At 44.4% G+C, this 21,679-nt stretch overlaps 1 protein-coding gene across 1 annotated transcript in view; it reads left to right on the forward strand.

The window, feature by feature from the left end:
* emid1 (EMI domain containing 1) overlaps positions 1-21,679 on the forward strand; it is a 90,095-nt gene that overhangs the window by 42,957 nt on the left and 25,459 nt on the right. The window contains exons 4-6 of the mRNA XM_063017717.1: positions 16,280-16,375; positions 17,162-17,223; positions 19,111-19,225. Of these exons, the coding sequence (XP_062873787.1) occupies positions 16,280-16,375; positions 17,162-17,223; positions 19,111-19,225 (273 nt within the window). The remainder of the gene's footprint in view (positions 1-16,279; positions 16,376-17,161; positions 17,224-19,110; positions 19,226-21,679) is intronic.

Consider the following 21,679-nt stretch of genomic DNA (forward strand, 5'->3'; position numbering starts at 1 on the left):
GGTGCGGTGACCATTCGTCTGCTTCGGAGCCCCGTACGCAGTAGGGTTTGCTGAACTGTTGTTTTAGACACACGTCTGGTAGCCCTCTGGTTTGTTTTCCACTGTAGAGTGTCAGTTTTCTCTCACGCACCTTCGTAGCCGCTGTTCCACGTCGCTTGTTCACTATGGTGCCACTTGTCCACTCACGATACACTTTCACCACAGTTCACAAACTGCGCAGTTTCAGAAATACGGCCACCCTTGGCTCGAAAAACCAATCATTATTCCTTGTTGCAACTCTGATAAATCAGCTGTTTTACCCATGACAGTACAGAGGGATACGTGTGCCGACAGCCTATCGCACACCTTATATACCCACCAAGCCAGCTCACGAAACGTGGCTTCCTTCATGAGCTACGCTCTGCCGATGTCGAACGCAGGAAGTGATCATAATAATGTGACTCGACTGTGACTATATATACATATACATCGACGAGGCATAACATTATGACCTCTAACAGGTGAAGTGAATAACACTGATTATCTCTTCATCACGGCACCTGTTAGTGGGGGGGGGGATATATTAGGCAGCAAGTGAACATTTTATCCTCAAAGTTGATGTTAGAAGCTGGAAAAATGGGCGAGTGTGAGGATCTGAGCGAGTTTGACGAGGGCCAAATTGTGATGGCTAGACACAAAACTGCAGCTCTGGTGGGGTGTTTCCGGTCTGCATTGGTCAGTATCTATCAAAAGTGGTGCAAGGATGGAACAGTGGTAAACCGGCGGCAGGGTCATGGGCGGCCAAGGCTCATTGATGCCCGTGTGGAGCGAAGGCTGGCCCGTGTGGTCCGATCCAACAGACGAGCTACCGTAGCTTAGATTGCTGAAGAAGTTGATGCTGGTTCTCATAGAAAGGTGTCAGAATACAAAGAGCATCACAGTTACAGGGCTGTTTGGCCGCAAAAGGGGGACCAACACAATATGAATATGATCGGTGTATATACAGTGTATCACAAAAGTGAGTACACCCCTCACATTTCTGCAAATATTTCATTATATCTTTTCATGGGACAACACTATAGAAATGAAACTTGGATATAACTTAGAGTAGTCAGTGTACAGCTTGTATAGCAGTGTAGATTTACTGTCTTCTGAAAATAACTCAACACACAGCCATTAATGTCTAAATAGCTGGCAACATAAGTGAGTACACCCCACAGTGAACATGTCCAAATTGTGCCCAAAGTGTCAATATTTTGTGTGACCACCATTATTATCCAGCACTGCCTTAACCCTCCTGGGCATGGAATTCACCAGAGCTGCACAGGTTGCTACTGGAATCCTCTTCCACTCCTCCATGATGACATCACGGAGCTGGTGGATGTTAGACACCTTGAACTCCTCCACCTTCCACTTGAGGATGCGCCACAGGTGCTCAATTGGGTTTAGTCCATCACCTTTACCTTCAGCTTCCTCAGCAAGGCAGTTGTCATCTTGGAGGTTGTGTTTGGGGTCGTTATCCTGTTGGAAAACTGCGATGAGGCCCAGTTTTCGAAGGGAGGGGATCATGCTCTGTTTCAGAATGTCACAGTACATGTTGGAATTCATGTTTCCCTCAATGAACTGCAGCTCCCCAGTGCCAGCAACACTCATGCAGCCCAAGACCATGATGCTACCACCACCATGCTTGACTGTAGGCAAGATACAGTTGTCTTGGTACTTCTCACCAGGGCGCCGCCACACATGCTGGACACCATCTGAGCCAAACAAGTTTATCTTGGTCTCGTCAGACCACAGGGCATTCCAGTAATCCATGTTCTTGGACTGCTTGTCTTCAGCAAACTGTTTGCGGGCTTTCTTGTGCGTCAGCTTCCTTCTGGGATGACGACCATGCAGACCGAGTTGATGCAGTGAGCGGCGTATGGTCTGAGCACTGACAGGCTGACCTCCCACGTCTTCAACCTCTGCAGCAATGCTGGCAGCACTCATGTGTCTATTTTTTAAAGCCAACCTCTGGATATGACGCCGAACACGTGGACTCGACTTCTTTGGTCGACCCTGGCGAAGCCTCTTCCGAGTGGAACCTGTCCTGGAAAACTGCTGTATGACCTTGGCCACCATGCTGTAGCTCAGTTTCAGGGTGTTAGCAATCTTCTTATAGCCCAGGCCATCTTTGTGGAGAGCACCAATTCTATTTCTCACATCCTCAGAGAGTTCTTTGCCATGAGGTGCCATGTTGAACATCCAGTGGCCAGTATGAGAGAATTGTACCCAAAACACCAAATTTAACAGCCCTGCTCCCCATTTACACCTGGGACCTTGACACATGACACCAGGGAAGGACAACGACACATTTGGGCACAATTTGGACATGTTCACTGTGGGGTGTACTCACTTATGTTGCAGCTATTTAGACATTAATGGCTGTGTGTTGAGTTATTTTCAGAAGACAGTAAATCTACACTGCTATACAAGCTGTACACTGACTACTCTAAGTTATATCCAAGTTTCATGTCTATAGTGTTGTCCCATGAAAAGATATAATAAAATATTTGCAGAAATGTGAGGGGTGTACTCACTTTTGTGATACACTGTATATATATAAAATGGAGACAATGCGTTTGTATTTTCTGAAAGCTGCGTTTGTCCTTGTGTGCGACGCTGGAAAAATGCATCGGAAGGCGATGATGTAGGAAAGTGATGAAATTCTTAATAAATACAGTTTAAAAAAAGTGCATAAAGTTGAGAGGCTGTGTGTGGGGGTAAGTGAGGAGTGTGTAAGTGGGGAGTGTGTGAGTGGGGGTCTGTGTGGGTGTGGTTGGGTGGGTGTGTGTCTCTGTGGTTGATTAGAGACTAAAGCAGTGAAAGAGATAAACTCCCGAAGAGCCTTGTCTAACTGATTACAGGATCACCACACACACACACAATGACCAGTGTATACCTGGAACAACTGTAGGTCACGGTCGCACAAAAACGTATGCCAGCTATGCAGCTTGCATGCCATTATTCACTACAAGACCACTAGTAATGACACTGAACACACACACACACACACACACATGCACACTGATCCGTTATTACAATTTAGCTTAATCACAGTTATTTGATCTAATCGTAATTATTAACATCCAGGTTCCACAGGAAATCTTGCCAAGCTCTCAGTACAATCCTGGCCGGATCGAACCCGTGTGTGTGTAGGTGTGTGTGTAGACTTCCAGCTCTGTGTGTAGATGCTGTGCAGGAGTGTGTAGATGTTGCATGAAACAGGCGAGCAGGTGGATCGTTCCATCACTGACGGTTATTTTGAGCATCAGTGCAGGCTCTGGATTTTCACCTCTGAAGAATCTGAGTGCCACTTGCACCACTCTGTGTGTGTGCATGTGTGTGTGTGTGCATGTGTGTGTGTGTGTGTGTGTGTGTGAGTGAGTGTAAGCATCTCGAGCATGTGTCTGTGTGAAGTAGGCACTATTTTTGGATGCTTTGTTAGGTGCTTTCACTGATTTTGGCTCTGCAGGTGGTAGATCAGGCATGTCCAGAGTCTGACCGCGGGGACTAAATGCGGCCACGTTTACGGGCTGACCGCTATAGTTTAGCACCGCTATGCTAGTGTATAGCAGCCAAGCGACGATTCGATCCAGGCTAATTCACATACGCTCCCAGTGGGCGCCAAATGTCTGAGACCACTGTGACCACAGTGTTTTAATAATTGTCTATTTTACTGTCATTTCATCCTGGTCAGGGTTGCAGTGGGTCCAAATCATTGTGTGCAAGGTAGGACACTCCCCAGACACTCCCCACACACTCACACATTGGGCTTTGGACTTGTCCGGTACGGGGACCAGATCTGCTGTGGTACTTTTACATCTTTTATCTAAAGTGACTTACAATTGTGACTGAATATAATGCAAGCAATTAAATGTAAGGGCCTTGCTCAGGGGCCCAACAGTGGCAACTTTGCAGGGGTGGGGCTTGAACCGGCAACCTTTTGATTAATAGTCCAGCACCTTAACCGCTGAGCTACCACTGCCCTTAAACCGGGTGGTAACCGTGGTCAAATAGTAAAGTATGCCTGATTGCTCCTAACAACTTGCTTTACTGCTTTGGAGTCCAAAGGCAGTGTGCTTTATACCACTGAAGCTCCTGGTAAACGGTTATTATGCTCATGTTGCTTCTGGAGGTAGTTTAAAACTCTGAGAACTCATGCAGACACATGGAGAACATGCAAACTCACAGACAGAAAGAACCCTGGCTAAGGAATTGAACCCAGGCCCTTCTTGCTGTGGGGCGTCAGCGCTACCCACTGCGCCAGCATGCTTACCAAGTTTATTAGACAATGATTAATGGTTATCAAATACCTTATTACAGTATTGTTGTGTTTTTTGGACAGTCAGTTTTGTTTACACAGTTTGGAGAGTTTATTGGTTGATTGGAACCCAACTACTTACGACCTTCTTCCTTTTTCGGCTGCTCCCATTAGGGGGCGCCAGAGCGGATCATTCGTCTCCATCTTGCTCTGTCGTGAACTTCCTCCTCTGTCAGCACGTCCTACCTCATTGCTTCCATAAACCCCCTCAGGACCTTCTGCTAGGACCCTCATCCCTCCTCTGCACATGCTCACACCATCTCAATTTCACCTCTTTAAAGCATCCTACCTACGTCGACCCTCTAATAAACTCCTTCCTAATCCTGTCCATCCATCTCACTCCTGAAAAGAAGCGCATCATCATCATCTCCGTTGCCTCCAGCTCCCTCTCCTGTCTGCATCTGATAGATGCTGTAAAACAGTGGTCCCCAACCACCGGGTCGTGGACTGGGATCGGTCCGTGGGTCATTTATTACCAGGCCGCACAGAAAATATAAATAATTGGAGGTCGCTACAAAAAGCAATACAATTTCCAACACACTTCGGGTGTTATTGTCTCCTATCACCCCTAGGTGGGAGCAGCGTCTCGTTGCAGCGAAAAAAGCTTTTTGTGAGTAGTAATAGTAGTAGTAGTATAGGGCGGCACGGTGGCTTAGTCGCCTCACAGCAAGAGGGCGGACTCCGGGTCCTTTCTGTGCGGAGTTTGCATGTTCTCCCCGAGTCCGCGTGGGTTTCCTCCAGGTGCTACGGTTTCCTCCCACAGTCCAAAAACATGCCACCAGGCTAATTGGAAACACTGAATTGTCCTATAGGTACCTGGCCGCTAGATTCACAAACCTGTGCATTGTAGTGCCGGTCCCAAGCCCGGATAAAATAGGGAGGGTCGTGTCAGGAAGGGCATCCGGCGTAAAAATTGTGCCAAATCAATGCGGATCATGATCCGCCGAGAGCCGACCCTGCAACCGAACGAGACAAAGGCCGAGGAAGAAGAAGAATGGCAGTGCTAGTGGAGTAGTATAGCGGTAACCGGTCTGTGGTGCAAAAAAGGTTGGGACTGCAGCTGTTACAGAAACTTTCATCTCATTTTGAGATCGGAAGTCCTAAACCAGAGAGGATCGAATGAGACTCTCGTGTTGCTGCATGTTCACGACCGACGGCTCCACCCGCCCACATCACACCACGCCGTGTGTTTTTAGCATCTCCACCCGTACTGTGTTTTTCTAGCACAGCCCTTGAGCATATTTTGTGGCTTGTGTTGTACGTACAGTGGTTTTTCTCAGCTGGACTCCGGTGGCCTGAAGACCTTGGTTTGAGCGTACGCTGTTATTAAGGTGGACTTAAACCTCCAATCACGGAAACCAAAATCCAAACTCCAGTTCGACTCTGGTGAAAATCTACATTACATTAAACCCAAGTGACTGGGTCCATGACTGTGTGATGTGGATAGATTTCTGGAGGTATTTGTACCCAGACTGCTTTAGTTCCGATCTTTTTGCTTCTCTTTTCTGTTTCTCGTTTGGCCTCAGATCGGTTTGTGGAAATGAGGTTTCCGAAAACTTTTTGGAGTTTTTCCACTGGTCGTTTTGGCTAGCGGTTGCATAAAGGTTGCACAGCGTTTAGTTCTGTATTCGCTTATTTTTGTATTATTTTATATATATATATATATATATATATATATATTTATTATTATTATTTTTTTTTCTTTATGCATTTTCTCCCTTTTAGCGCGTCCAGTTGCCCGATTGCGTCATGCTTCCTCTCCAAAAATGCCGATCCCTGCTCTGATTGAGGAGAACAAAGCTAACCCACGCCCCCTCCGACACGTGGGCAGCAGCCGTATGCATTTTATCACCTACACTTTGACGAGTGCAGTGCAGCTTAGTGTTGTGTACGGAGAGACACGGGGTGTCCAGGGTCCCTTTTCTTCCATGAGTTGGGGCACCACGGTGGCTCAGCGGGCGTCCAGGGTCCTTTCTGTGTGGAGTTTGCATGTTCTCCCTGTATCTGTGAGGGTTTTATCCAGGCGCTCCATGGTGGCTCAGTTGGTAGCTCTGTCACCTCAAAAAAGAAGGGCATGGGTTCTATTCCCCGGCCAGGCATCCAGGGTCTTTTCTGTTTGGAGTTTGCATGTTCTCCATGGTGGCTCAGTGGGTAGCACTGTCGCCTCACAGCAAGAAGGGCTCGGGTTCGGTTCCCCAGGCTGGGCGGTCAGGGTCCTTTCTGTGTGGAGTTTGCATGTTCTCCCTGTATCTGTCTGGGTTTCCTTTGGGTTCTCCGGTTTCTTCCTGCAAGTCCAAAGATCTGCGGTCAGGCTAATTAGAGCTACTAGAAATAGTTCTGAGTCAGGGTCATGGTCATGGTGGGTCCAATTCACTTGGCAAACATACACACACACACACACACACACACAGACAATAAATAAATGAGTGTTTGTGTAAAAATGAAACGGCGTCACAGTTTGTTGGATCAATAAACCAAAAATAACTGGAACAATGTCGCCTTTTGTTTGTGTTTTATTAGAAAAGCCTGTAACTGGGGGACTAATTTAGATCGTCCACTCTCAATGTTGATAAAAGTCCTTTTGTTGGCTTTATTTAATTACTAGTGCAGCTTTCGGGTTGTTTTGTGTCGGATCTGCTTGCGTCGGATTTTTCTCGTGTCTCTTTTCTTCTTTACGAGGTTCTTGTGGTGACTGCTGTTGCTGAGCGAGAGGTTTTTATTGGCTGCTGTGTTTTTTTGGAGTGGCTCGTGTTGCAGAACCGTGGGCGCTTGTTTGTGTTCAGTCCATTTACTAAAACTGACCACAGCGGCCCTTCCTAGTGGAATCCTGAAGGACAGAGAGAAAACAACATCAAGGTTCTGTCTGTAGAGTGGAGAGACGTCGTGTTTTTAAGTGAGGACGAGACATTAATGTGTCTGTCTTATTAACAATGTCAAGGTGTGTGACTAACCATGGTAGGTAAGCACCCACTACCAAACATCAGGCCAACATCTGTTTTCTAAGTGCTAACGGAAGTGTGCAAGAACAAGTAGGAGGTTCAGTGGTGAGGAACGTCTCATTATAGGACCTCAGGGTTCTGGAAGTCTCTCCCACGACTAATTCTAGCCGACACCACCAGTCTGTTTGTGTCCGCATGTACTGAGACGTGTTTCCATTCACCCAGACTTCAGGTCATCTTAGGTCATGCCGGTAGAAGTTCCTTCTCGGTCCAGCGCTCGGGCATCAATCTTTATTATTATTATTTTATTATTATCATAAATGTCACTGACAACCCGAGACACGTCATTTGTTTGTTAATTTCTGACTGCATGCCTGTGATAGTTAATAGCACGATGTGATATGTGATATAAGAACGGACGTTTAGATTGGGTGTGACTGACCGACCCCGTGGTCAGACTGAGTGTGTGAAAGCTGGAGAAATGAACGAGGTGGAGGAGAAGAGTGAGCAGCTCCTCCTTTCCTGTACCAGATTACAGGTTAGATCTATAATGCACATCTGTGTGTGTGTGTGTGTGTGTGGAAGATTAGAGGCTGTGTGTATGTGCACATCTGGTGGGCCCATGTTTTAAAAAATGGGGCTCAGGGATTTGGGGGGGGGGGGTCATTACTTAAAAATCTGGAGTCTCATGCCCTCATTTGCCCCAGACTGGTATCTCACTGCTGGAAGAATGGAGGATGTAGACATTCATTCATTGTCTGTTTTGCCACCACTTTCTCATGGTCAGGGTCACAGTGAATCCTATTCATTGGGCGAAAGCCAGAAAACACCCCGGACAGGTCGCCAGTCCTTCACATAAAATCATGTTTTAGATAATGATGCACAAGGACTACAGACCGCTATAAAATGACCTAGTCTTCCTGCCGTGCACATAATCAGTGTGTAAGCATGACATACCACATCTACATAAATAAATAAATAAATAAGATATCGATGCTGCATTAATCATTAGTGAATTTAAACATTCTGGTGGCAGAGTTGAAGCTGGTAGAGCTGGTGCCACATGGTACCATTCTGAGGAAGTTTGATCCTTGGTATCTGTTATGAGGACTGTCATGTTCTTCTTGTGTAAGTTAGTTAGATAGACAGACAGACAGACAGATAGACAGACAGACATATAGTTAGTTAGATAGACAGGTAGATAGAGAGACATATAGATAGATAGACAGACGGACGGACGGACAGACAGACAGACAGATAGGCAGATAGACAGACAGATAGATAGACGTACAGAAAGACAGGTAGACAGACAGGTAGATAGATAGACATACAGATAGACAGACAGACAGACATATAGACAGACGGACAGACAGGTAGATAGATAGATAGATAGATAGATAGATAGATAGATAGATAGATAGATAGATAGATAGATAGATAGATAGATAGATAGACAGACAGACAGACAGGTAGATAGATAGATAGATAGATAGATAGATAGATAGATAGATAGATAGATAGATAGATAGATAGATAGATAGATAAACATAGACAGACAGACAGACAGAAAGACAGGTAGATAGATAGACATACAGATAGATAGACAGACAGACAGACATATAGACAGACAGACAGACAGACAAATAGATAGATAGATAGATAGATAGATAGATAGATAGATAGATAGATAGATAGATAGATAGATAGATAGATAGATAGATAGATAGACAGACAGACAGACAGACAGACAAATAGATAGATAGATAGATAGATAGATAGATAGATAGATAGATAGATAGACAGACAGACAGACAGACAGACAGACAGACAGACAGATACTTTATTGATCCAGAAGGAAAGTGAAGATTAAAATATGTGTGGTTTTCATGTGAGTACTTTGCTCTTCTCTCATTGGTCGAAAACATGCAGTAGGTGGATTTTTGGGCTGCTCCTGTATTTAGGTGTCGCCGCAGCGGATCTGGTCCAAATACCAGACTTGGCACAGGTTTTTTGTTGGATGCCCTTCCTGACACAACCCTCCTATTTCTCTCCTGGATTGAAACCAGAGCGCCTACCAGTGGCTGGAATGTTTCAACCTCCTTCCCTCAGACATCAGCCGATCATGCCATGCAGAAGCCCGACTGACAGACGGCTGATAGCAGCGCTGAGATTCGGACCCAAGATCGCAGCAGCCCCCCGGGTCTGTCCAGGGTACATTCCTACCTTGTGTTTAGTCTTTCCTGTTAGTTCTGGACTCACCGTGACCCTGATCAAGATAAACCAGGTCTATAAAAGTAAACTAAAAAAGAGCTGAATTTATTTTGCTTGAATCCTTTCGGTAGGAAATAGAAACCTGATGGCGGATCGGCGCTGGCGGTGAGTTTTCCAGCACCTGCACCCGGTTGAGCTCGGTCCAGATGAGCAGAGACGCTCAGTTCATTTCAGAATCACTTTTTATTTACGTTCAGATTCGGATAAAAGGCTCGAGGAGGACGAGGCGCTGCACACACACGTCTGGCTAGTCAAACGGCATGAATGTCAGCGGCGCTGACTGTGGTTTAGCATTATGCCTGACGTCCAGCCAAAGTAAATGATGTAATTATGTGTGTGTGTGTGTGTGTGAGGTTATTTAGTAGAACAAGTACAAATCTGCTGCTCTGAATTTTTATCACCTTTCTATCATTTTCACTCGTTTCCTTTTTCTTCCAGCTTTTTATTTCCTTTATATTTCTGTCTGAATCCAAAATTTTCACCACCGCTTCATCCTGGTCAGGGTCGCTGTGGGTCTGGTTCACTGGCTGAAAGGCAGGAAACACCCCGGACAGGTTGCCAGTTTATCACAGATAACACACACACACACACATTCACACACTCATGTCATGTCTTTGGACTGTTGGAGGAAACCGGAGCACCAGGAGGAAACCCAAGTGGATACAGGGAGAACATGCAAAATCCACACAGACACGACCGGGGAATCGAACCCAGGCCCTTCTCACTGCTACCTACTGCATGTTTGTCACTATGTCGCCCCTTGCCTTTTTCATTTTCATTTCTCTTTGACTTCATTTTCGTCAACTGCTTTAGCCTGATCAGGGTCGTGGTGGGTCCGGGTTCCACTGGGAATCACTAGGATCAACTATTGAATTGATCAAGGGTTTAATATAATGCAATACATTACACTCACTCACTTTCTTAACCGCTTATCCGATTAGGGTTACGGGGGCGGGGACGGTTTATCCCAGCTTTTCAGTGGGCGCAAGGCACACAGTAACACCCTGGACGGGACACACCCGTAAGTCAGGGCCAAAGATTCCACACAGTGAACACCGAGAGACAGAGAGGACCGAGAGAAACAGACCCGGCTTTGCCCTCTTAACATTTACAGCATTTAGCATAAAGCAATTTACATTTGTCATCGAATGTAATGCTTTGCTCACAGGCCCAAAAGTGTTGGTGGTGGTGGGACTCGAACCATTAACCTTCCCATCATAATTCTCACTGTGTGACTGTAAAACCCTGAAATATCAAAACTGAAAGCATGAGCCCATTGTGTGTGTGTGTGTGTGTGTGTGTGTAGTACTTTAAAATCTGAGAGCCTGGTTTATTTTGAGTGCATGAGAAGCATGAAGGACCGACCTTGGATCATTAATAATTCTGAAGTGACCGGTCTAGAACAATAGCAGCCTGTTATACACTGTAGTCTCACACACACACACACACACACACAAACAGAGTAGGTGTGGGCGAATATGTGGTTTGTTTAAATAAAAAACATGAATTCATGCTTCGATATGGGAACGTGAACATCCAAAACACTCGACTGCGCTCCATAAGTAAGCTAACGTCTCACGCGGACTAGCATGTAGCTTCCAACTCCTAACAAAACTGGTTTATATGGGTTCAGCCATCACAAATGTTCCAGAATAGTAATACGTACATTCTGGTGTGGTCACATTTGGTCCGGCGACACCGGGGGACTCCAAACGGGGGGCGGGGCGGGGCGGGTGTTACAGTCTATCACAAAGTGGGTTTAGGATTAAAATAACCTGAACTACACAAGACTAAAACTTAAACTAAAACTACAGTGTTTTAGCGACTGCCCCATGAGTGATTATAATAGGATTATTATGGGAGAACTGCGAGATTGGAAGTGAGATTTTATCACTCATGCTGTGTGTTTGTGTGTGCGCGTGCGTGCGTGTGTGTGTGTGTGTGTGTGATACAGTCAGGCCGTGTGTAGTGCACTCTGGCTTTCTCTGTGTGTGTGTGTGTGTGTGTGTGTGTGATACACTTTGGCTTTCTGTGTGTGTGTGTGTGTGTGTGTGTGTGTTTAATACTCTCTGGCTTTCTGTGTGTGTGTGTGTGTGTGATACACTTTGGCTTTCTGTGTGTGTGTGTGTGTGTGTGTGTTTAATACACTCTGGCTTTCTGTGTGTGTGTGTGTGTGTGTGTGATACACTTTGGCTTTCTGTGTGTGTGTGTGTGTGTGTGTGTGTGTGTTTAATACTCTGGCTTTCTGTGTGTGTGTGTGTGTGTGTGTGATACACTTTGGCTTTCTGTGTGTGTGTGTGTGTGTGTGTGTATGTGTGTGTTTAATACTCTCTGGCTTTCTGTGTGTGTGTGTGTGATACACTTTGGCTTTCTGTGTGTGTGTGTGTGTGTGTGTGTGTTTAATACTCTCTGGCTTTCTGTGTGTGTGTATGTGTGTGTTTAATACTCTCTGGCTTTCTGTGTGTGTGTGTGATACACTTTGGCTTTCTGTGTGTGTGTGTGTGTGTGTGTGTGTTTAATACTCTCTGGCTTTCTGTGTGTGTGTATGTGTGTGTGTGTGTGTGTGTGTGTGTGTGTGTGATGTACCCTCAGTATGTTAATAAAACCACTGACCGTGACTCCCGAGCACACACGCAGGGTCCAAGGTCAAACTCATTCTCATACTGATGTGAACTTACTCATGTCAAAAAAGAGTGAGTGGTGTGTGTGTGTGTGTGTGTGTGTGTGTGTGTGTGTTGTGTGTGTGTGTGTGTGTGTGTGTGTGTGTGAATGAGTGTGCCAAAATGCAGCAAACACTCTCACACTGCAAACTGTCGGCGGTGTCGCTGCACATCGTCACTGTGATTTATTACAAACTCCTCGGTGACTAAAGGATTTGAGTGCACATTCATTAATCGTCATGCTGAGTGTGTGTGTGCGTGTGTGTGTGTGTGTGTGTGCGTGTGTGTGTGTGCGTGTGTGTGTGTGTGTGTGTGTTTGATGTAAAACAGTTACAACACAAATACAGTGTATCACAAAAGTGAGTACACCCCTCACATTTCTGCAAATATTTCATTATATCTTTTCATGGGACAACACTATAGAAATAAAACTTGGATATAACTTAGAGTAGTCAGTGTACAGCTTGTATAGCAGTGTAGATTTACTGTCTTCTGAAAATAACTCAACACACAGCCATTAATGTCTAAATGGCTGGCAACATAAGTGAGTACACCCCACAGTGAACATGTCCAAATTGTGCCCAAAGTGTCAATATTTTGTGTGACCACCATTATTATCCAGCACTGCCTTAACCCTCCTGGGCATGGAATTCACCAGAGCTGCACAGGTTGCTACTGGAATCCTCTTCCACTCCTCCATGATGACATCACGGAGCTGGTGGATGTTAGACACCTTGAACTCCTCCACCTTCCACTTGAGGATGCGCCACAGGTGCTCAATTGGGTTTAGTCCATCACCTTTACCTTCAGCTTCCTCAGCAAGGCAGTTGTCATCTTGGAGGTTGTGTTTGGGGTCGTTATCCTGTTGGAAAACTGCCATGAGGCCCAGTTTTCGAAGGGAGGGGATCATGCTCTGTTTCAGAATGTCACAGTACATGTTGGAATTCATGTTTCCCTCAATGAACTGCAGCTCCCCAGTGCCAGCAACACTCATGCAGCCCAAGACCATGATGCTACCACCACCATGCTTGACTGTAGGCAAGATACAGTTGTCTTGGTACTTCTCACCAGGGCGCCGCCACACATGCTGGACACCATCTGAGCCAAACAAGTTTATCTTGGTCTCGTCAGACCACAGGGCATTCCAGTAATCCATGTTCTTGGACTGCTTGTCTTCAGCAAACTGTTTGCGGGCTTTCTTGTGCGTCAGCTTCCTTCTGGGATGACGACCATGCAGACCGAGTTGATGCAGTGTGCGGCGTATGGTCTGAGCACTGACAGGCTGACCTCCCACGTCTTCAACCTCTGCAGCAATGCTGGCAGCACTCATGTGTCTATTTTTTAAAGCCAAACTCTGGATATGACGCCGAACACGTGGACTCAACTTCTTTGGTCGACCCTGGCGAAGCCTGTTCCGAGTGGAACCTGTCCTGGAAAACCGCTGTATGACCTTGGCCACCATGCTGTAGCTCAGTTTCAGGGTGTTAGCAATCTTCTTATAGCCCAGGCCATCTTTGTGGAGAGCAACAATTCTATTTCTCACATCCTCAGAGAGTTCTTTGCCATGAGGTGCCATGTTGAATATCCAGTGGCCAGTATGAGAGAATTGTACCCAAAACACCAAATTTAACAGCCCTGCTCCCCATTTACACCTGGGACCTTGACACATGACACCAGGGAGGGACAACGACACATTTGGGCACAATTTGGACATGTTCACTGTGGGGTGTACTCACTTATGTTGCCAGCCATTTAGACATTAATGGCTGTGTGTTGAGTTATTTTCAGAAGACAGTAAATCTACACTGCTATACAAGCTGTACACTGACTACTCTAAGTTATATCCAAGTTTCATGTCTATAGTGTTGTCCCATGAAAAGTTATAATGAAATATTAGCAGAAATGTGAGGGGTGTACTCACTTTTGTGATACACTGTACACCCAAACACATGCACATATATGACTTTCTCCAAGAGGGATTTGAGCACTTGGACTGTCGTTTGAGGCTTGAGTGTGTTTACATTTGGTGGAGTGAGAGTTTTTTTGAGACCTGGTCCGGGTCCAGGTGCTGGTCTGTTGTTTGTGTGCTGTGTTGCTCTGAAAAGCCTGAATGTTGCAGCTTTGACCAAAAGATCAGGACGAAAAGAACGGTGGCTCGGAGGGTAGCACTGCTGCCTCACAGCAAGAAGGTCCTGGGTTTGATTCTCAGGCAAGGCGGTCCGGGTCCTTTCTGTGTGGAGTTTGCATGTTCTCCCCGTGTCTGTGTGGGTTTCCTCACACAGTCCAAACATGCAGTCAGGTTAATTTAAGATACTAAATTGCCCCTGTTGCGATGTGACCACAGATTTAAAACAATAGAAAAGGGACACAATTCAAATTTTAATGTAAATATTACTAATATGTAATATGTAATATTTAATATAACTTTTTCGGTCACTCTGATTGATGGTCTAGTGGGAAAATGATTATTAGCTACGAGAAATATTAGGAAAATGTTGTAGAAATATAAATTCGATTTCTTTTCTTTCCACTTGCTCAGCCTCACATTTTCTGCACGTCTACCAGGGCGGGATCAGTGCTTATTATCATGCTATAGATCAAAGTGCTGCCGTGTGACCATTAATCTGTGTCTGATGGGATGAGCAGCCCTCATTAGTGCGGTCGGTGATGAGGTGCTAGCCTGGGCCTCCCACTAACGACTGTAGCAGAGCTACAGAGCTGGCTAAGCAGAGACGTGTAGCGTGCTAACACCTCACACACGAGCTCAGTTATACCCAGTCCATGAGGAATAAGAGAGATTAAAAGCCGTCCCACCAGAACAATACAAGGAAGTCGTTGTTTTTGAGTGGATCAGACACAGCAGCGCTGCTGGAGGTTTTAAATACTGTGTCCACTCACTGTCAACTCTATTAGACACTCCTACCTAGTCGGTCCACCTTGTAGATGTAAAGTCAGAGACGATCGCTCATCTATTGCTGCTGTTTGAGTCGATCATCTTCTAGACCCTCATCAGTGGTCACAGGACGCTGCCCACGAGGCGCTGTTGGGTGGATATTTTTGGTTGGTGGACTATTCTCAGTCCAGCAGTGACAGTGAGGTGTTTAAAAACTACTTCAGTGCTGCTGTGTCTGATCCACTCATACCAGCACAACACACACTAACACACCACCACCATGCAGAGTAACAGATGGACTACAGTCAGTAATTGTAGAACTACAAAGTGCTTCTATATGGTAAGAGGAGCTGATAAAATGGACAGTAAGTGTAGAAACAAGGAGGTGGTTTTAATGTTATGGCTGATCAGTGTATGTGGACAGTAACTGACTCGTCTGAGGGAGGGAGGGCTGTAGAGATTCCTCATAACTGCTGCAATTACGACCTCTGCTGGCTGATCGATGGCATCTGCACAATGAGACGGGGGATAATGGACATCAGTGCGTGACTCTCCATGCTCGATACAGATCTCCATATGAACCCACCTCGCGCAGGTGAAAAAAAGGGGTCGGCTACTGCACACGTGTCGGAGGGGCCGTGTGTTAGTTACGGTCCTACTCGTCCAGGAATGGAGGTGAAAATTGGGGGAAATGCATTAAAATGTGTTTTTTTTTATCTGGTTATTGTGGCAGTAACAGTTTTAACTGGTAAATAAATGAAATGGAAACTGGTTCTTGTGCATCTTGCCTAAAAATAATGTATTAATAATAAAACAGAGAAAGACAGGCTTGGCAAGTGGAGTTATGATTTTAAGGTTTTTATTTCTACTGAACGTTGTGTGAAATATTGTTCTGTTCATCATTCTGGGCTTGGTTCCCAGTAAAACAGGTTTTTGGAAATCACTGAGACTGGCACTGGTTTACGAGAGCCTTGTACTAAACTCACCCACTGCAACTGTGTATTATTGAGCTGTTTCATACACGAGTTCCTGGTGTGTGTTCAAACATCCATCACGTTTTTATTCCTGTCATTTCAATTCAAAAATCAATTCATATTTAAATCCACTGGTACTGATCTTAACATTGATCTAATATAATCTTCTCTTTATTCTCTCTCTCTCTGTGACTCTTTAGGACCAGCGAGCAGTAATCTGGTGGCTCAGGAAGCTGTCAGGAAACAAGCGACGTACCGCAGGCCGATCGTAGCAAAACCCGCAGAGTCGCTCTCCAGTAAGAACCATTATCTTCTCTGTTCGAGCTCCTGTCAGCACCGGAATACCCCGTATGATGTCTCATGTCCTACCAAAAAGCTTTAAGAATCGTGTAGCTCTGCCCGCTTAGACTTTGAGCTAAATTGCGTAATACTGTATATGCAAACTGCTTCATATGTTTATCCCACATACACAAATACTGAATCTTGAACATGCTAATTTGTGCTCGGACCCCAGGAATCGCTGCTTGCAGCTATATTTATTATTATTAGTAGTAGTAGTAGTAGTATTTAACTAATTTGTAATGCAACACACTCAAAAATAAATTGAGTCAGAGGCGTGTTTATCCCGATGTTCCATAATGGTTTGCAAATTGAGGACACAATAGGAGGCAGATCTGGACTGCAGGCAGGCCAGTCAAGCACACACACTCTAGGTCTCCTAAACAAGAATAATAAAATAGTAATTATTAAATAAACAAACTTTAACAGGCACAGGCACATGTACACGTACGCCCCCTTGTGGAGGCTTTATGTTACATCTTGTAAACCACAGTGGGACCAGATTACCATCATTTTTATTAAGTTTTGTTTTGATGCGTTGTTTGTATTACCTGAGTTGCAGTACAAATAGAAAATTCCAGTATACAGTGCACCTGCACAAATATTTTTCTAGTGTTTTACCATCTAATAAGTTGCTCAGACGATTTACTCTTATATATTTGAGTTCTCAAATGAGAATAAATTAGTGAATTAGGACTTGCAGATATTTTTTCTCTACTGAATTCTGAGCGTCTTTGTCTCAGGTTGTCTGAACTGCAGTCGTATCACAGCTCTGACTGATCGACTCGGAGTTCTGGAGTCAAAGGTAACGTCTAATATATTTATACATTTTAATATCTCTATACATTTTAATATCTCTATACATTTTAATATCTCTATACATTTAGGTCCTATTTTCTTATAATTCTTATAATGTTAGCATTTCTCTATTAAAAGTCCAACATTAAAATCATTTTTGTTTAGTATATTAAGTATTGAGAGCTCCAGAACAATCTACTCCTTCATCTCACAATCTCAGCTCTGCAATCAGCCAGCCGGGCGTCTACACAGACACACGATTGGCTGAGTGTTTAAAGTGGCTGACACGTGGTTCCTCATCGGCAAGTGCGCCCTCTGCAGACCGGACGAGGCGACTGCACCAGGCAGGTGAAAAGAAGCGATCGGCTGCTGTGTGCTGACACACCGTCCCTCAGCGATCAGGGGTGGGCGTGGCAGCAGCAACAAGAAAGATGAGCTTCAGCTGGCCACGGCTGGATTGGGTTAAAAAACAATCAAGTATTGATCACAAAAAAGAACATTTAATATTAAGAAATCAGTTTTGGAAGGATGAACAGTAAGTTCCGTCAGTGATCAGTTCACCACGGTAACAATGACAACGTGACGACAACAGGCAAACCAAAAGCGTTTGTGATGGATGTGGTGGGGAATTGGGAACGTCGTCATGCGTTCTCTCAGACATGGTGAAATGCAGATATGTGTTTTGAAACAATGGTTGCTATTGTGCAGACATGTTTCACTTTCTTTTGTTTGTATATGAAATCTTCTGACGATAATTAGATTTTTTCGGAGCGTTCTGTAGTCAGCGAGTCTGGACATGATCAGGATCTGTATCTGCTTTCCATCTCTGACAGGCCGGAGATACTCGGGCAGTTTCTTCTCTTTTTAGGCTCCGATAGAAGCGTTTTAATTCATAAATATGTGTAGTGTCCGGAGTACCAGTGACCCTGGACACTGTGGGTAGGACAGATGTGGACGAGGTTGATCCTGTATACAAAAAAACTGAAGGTTATTGGTCATCCCACCTGCCATTTACAAGATTTTGGAGTGCATATGTGAGAATTTGTGCCTGTTTGGTCAAAAGAGCATTTTTGTGGTCAAAGGTGGTCAATAGAGTTGAAGTTGGTGTTTGGTGCAGGAAACTTAATTCATTAAATTGGAGGTGGACGACTTGTGATTTCACATGGCGTGATAGTGAGAGTCACACTTGAGTTCTGGGGGTTTGAATCCCAAGCTGGGTTCACAAATACAGAAGGCGCATGACATTATATGAACCAAGTCATTTAGAACAGCGCTCCCCAACCTTTTTTGCACCACGGACCGGTTTCATATAAGATATAATTTCACGGACCAGCGGGGGCAGGGGATTTAAAATAGAATAACTATAGAATGGAATAGAATATCAGTGTGAATCCTGAGCTATTTTGCTGCAACAAGATGCTACTCCCACCTAGTGGTGATTGGGAACAATAACACCCAAAGAGATCTCTAATTATTTATTGTTTCGGCCCGGTAATAAATGACCCACGGCCCAGTGGTTGGGGACCGCTGATGTAGGAGACACATCAGTGCACCCTTAATGCAGGTCCCAAGTCCGAATAAATAGGAGGGGCGCATCAGGAAGGGCATCCGAAGTAGAAGCTGTGCCTAATCAAACATGTGGACAGATGAACCGCTGTGGCGACTCCTAACAGTGACTCCTAATGCCAATGGCCCACAGAACTGCAACATCAACTGAGGCTTTCTTGATCAGCATCACTGCCCAGCCATACAAATGCTTTGGACTGAACAGGCACAAATTCCAACAGACATACTTCAAAGTCTTGTGAGAAGATCACACAGAGGTCACTCTAGTTTAATCCTGGAATGTACAAACAGGTTAATGATCAGGTGTTCGAATACTTTTGTCTTTCAGGTCCAGCTCCTCTCAGCTCCCGCTTCTCACAAACACTCTCAGTCCAAGGGTGGAGGAGATTCGCTCATGGGGGCTCCACCCGCCAACGGGGCTCCAGGAGTCCAGGGTCCTGCAGGTACGCCTCACGTTTTACCTTCTGTTATGATGCTCTGGTCTGTTTATCATGGTTCTTATTATTGCAAATGAAGTGGGAATCTGTGTGGATCATAAAACTGAGAAATGACCACTTACAAAGCAATACAAAGCCAGTTATTTTATAGACGTGACTACTAGCATTGTTCACTTCAGTAAAATCATAACTGCTTACAATTAAAAACATTACATTATTGTGGTTAAATACTGTAAAATTACAATGTTGGGCATTTTAAAGAAATTAAAATATGTTTTCAACACATAAAAGACATGAACTTAAATCCAGCTGTAATAGCACAGACACCTACAAGCAATATACCACCATGGGGTTTCAAGAGACCAAACATTATCCTAGACATTACGTATAATAAAAAAATAAACACACACCCAAACACATATCTCCACAGCTTTCTTAAAATCAGAGAGAAAAAAATACCACACCCACTTACCCATAGATACTGACGGATCCAAAACAACTGAACAAGTCACAGCAGCATATACCACAAATCAACACAAGGGAAAATCAAACCTACCTAATCTCTCTTCAATAATCTCAGCAGAAGCGTACGCCCTACTCATGGCACTACGATCTGGTAAAAAAAAGTCGATATTAGACTGTGCTGGGTACCTGGACACTAAAGAGCTGATCAGTTGGCAGGAGAAAGATGTTTTTATTATATTATTGGCCTTCGGCTCGATCTCGATCCGTGGCGACTTGATGGATGAACGATCTGTAGGAATATCGATTCTGTGCAAGTCTAGATAAATCCGCCAGGGTCTTCTCTGCTGTTATTGTGATTGTGTTTAGCCATCGAGTTGCTGGTCTTCCTCTTCGCCTTGTTCCCAAATGATCAACTTTAAACTACCACCAATGGACATTAAACCCCCTCATAAATTAATATATTAAAAATAAATGGCAGTTGCAGTGAAACACTTAAACAAACAATAAACTACATGAGATTTACCCCAACATCAGAAATAAACTAAAAATGCACCAAGGAAAACGCACAGATCAGGTGATACAGCGGGGGAAATAAGTATTGAACACATTAACATTTTTCTCAGGAAATATATTTCTGATGGGGTTATTGACATGAAATTTTCACCGGATGTCGGTAACAACCCAAATATTTCACACATACAAAGAAATCATAACAAATAAATCCATAAATTAAGTTATGTTTAATAAAGTGGAATGACACAGGGAAAAAGTATTGAACACATGAAAAAAAGGAGGTGCAAAAAGGGATGGAAAGCCAAAACACCAGCTGAAATCTGTCCTTATTTAGAAAGCAATCCTGCCCCTATCAGTGCAAATTAATATTAGCTGGTTTAGTCCTAATTGTTGGCCTATATAAACATTTATGTTTATATGTTAATGTTAATGTGAGAAAAATGTTAATGTGTTCAATACTTATTTCCCCCGCTGTATATAGTAGATCCAGAATAGGCCATACTAGATTAACACACAAACACCTGTTAATAGGAGAAGAACCCACACTTTGCATAGACTGCCATACACCAATCACCATAAAACACATCCTGACAGAATGCCCAAAATCCAACAGTGAAAGAAGTAAACTACACATGCACAATACATTCAAATAAATCTTTACTCAAGATAATTCAGAAATAATCCTAAAGTACCTTAATACTATAAAACTGAACACACACACACACACACACATACAGTGTATCACAAAAGTGAGTACACCCCTCACATTTCTGCAGATATTTAAGTATATCTTTTCATGGGACAACACTGACAAAATGACACTTTGACACAATGAAAAGTAGTCTGTGTGCAGCTTATATAACAGTGTAAATTTATTCTTCCCTCAAAATAACTCAATATACAGCCATTAATGTCTAAACCACCGGCAACAAAAGTGAGTACACCCCTTAGTGAAAGTTCCTGAAGTGTCAATATTTTGGGTGGCCACCATTATTTCCCAGAACTGCCTTAACTTTCCTGGGCATGGAGTTTACCAGAGCTTCACAGGTTGCCACTGGAATGCTTTTCCACTCCTCCATGACGACATCACGGAGCTGGCGGATATTCGAGACTTTGCGCTCCTCCACCTTCCGCTTGAGGATGCCCCAAAGATGTTCTATTGGGTTTAGGTCTGGAGACATGCTTGGCCAGTCCATCACCTTTACCCTTAGCCTCTTCAATAAAGCAGTGGTCGTCTTAGAGGTGTGTTTGGGGTCATTATCATGCTGGAACACTGCCCTGCGACCCAGTTTCCGGAGGGAGGGGATCATGCTCTGCTCAGTATTTCACAGTACATATTGGAGTTCATGTGTCCCTCAATGAAATGTAACTCCCCAACACCTGCTGCACTCATGCAGCCCCAGACCATGGCATTCCCACCACCATGCTTGACTGTAGGCATGACACACTTATCTTTGTACTCCTCACCTGATTGCCGCCACA

Source organism: Trichomycterus rosablanca, chromosome 21, assembly GCF_030014385.1.
Source record: "Trichomycterus rosablanca isolate fTriRos1 chromosome 21, fTriRos1.hap1, whole genome shotgun sequence".
In the NCBI taxonomy this organism is placed as follows: domain Eukaryota; kingdom Metazoa; phylum Chordata; class Actinopteri; order Siluriformes; family Trichomycteridae; genus Trichomycterus; species Trichomycterus rosablanca.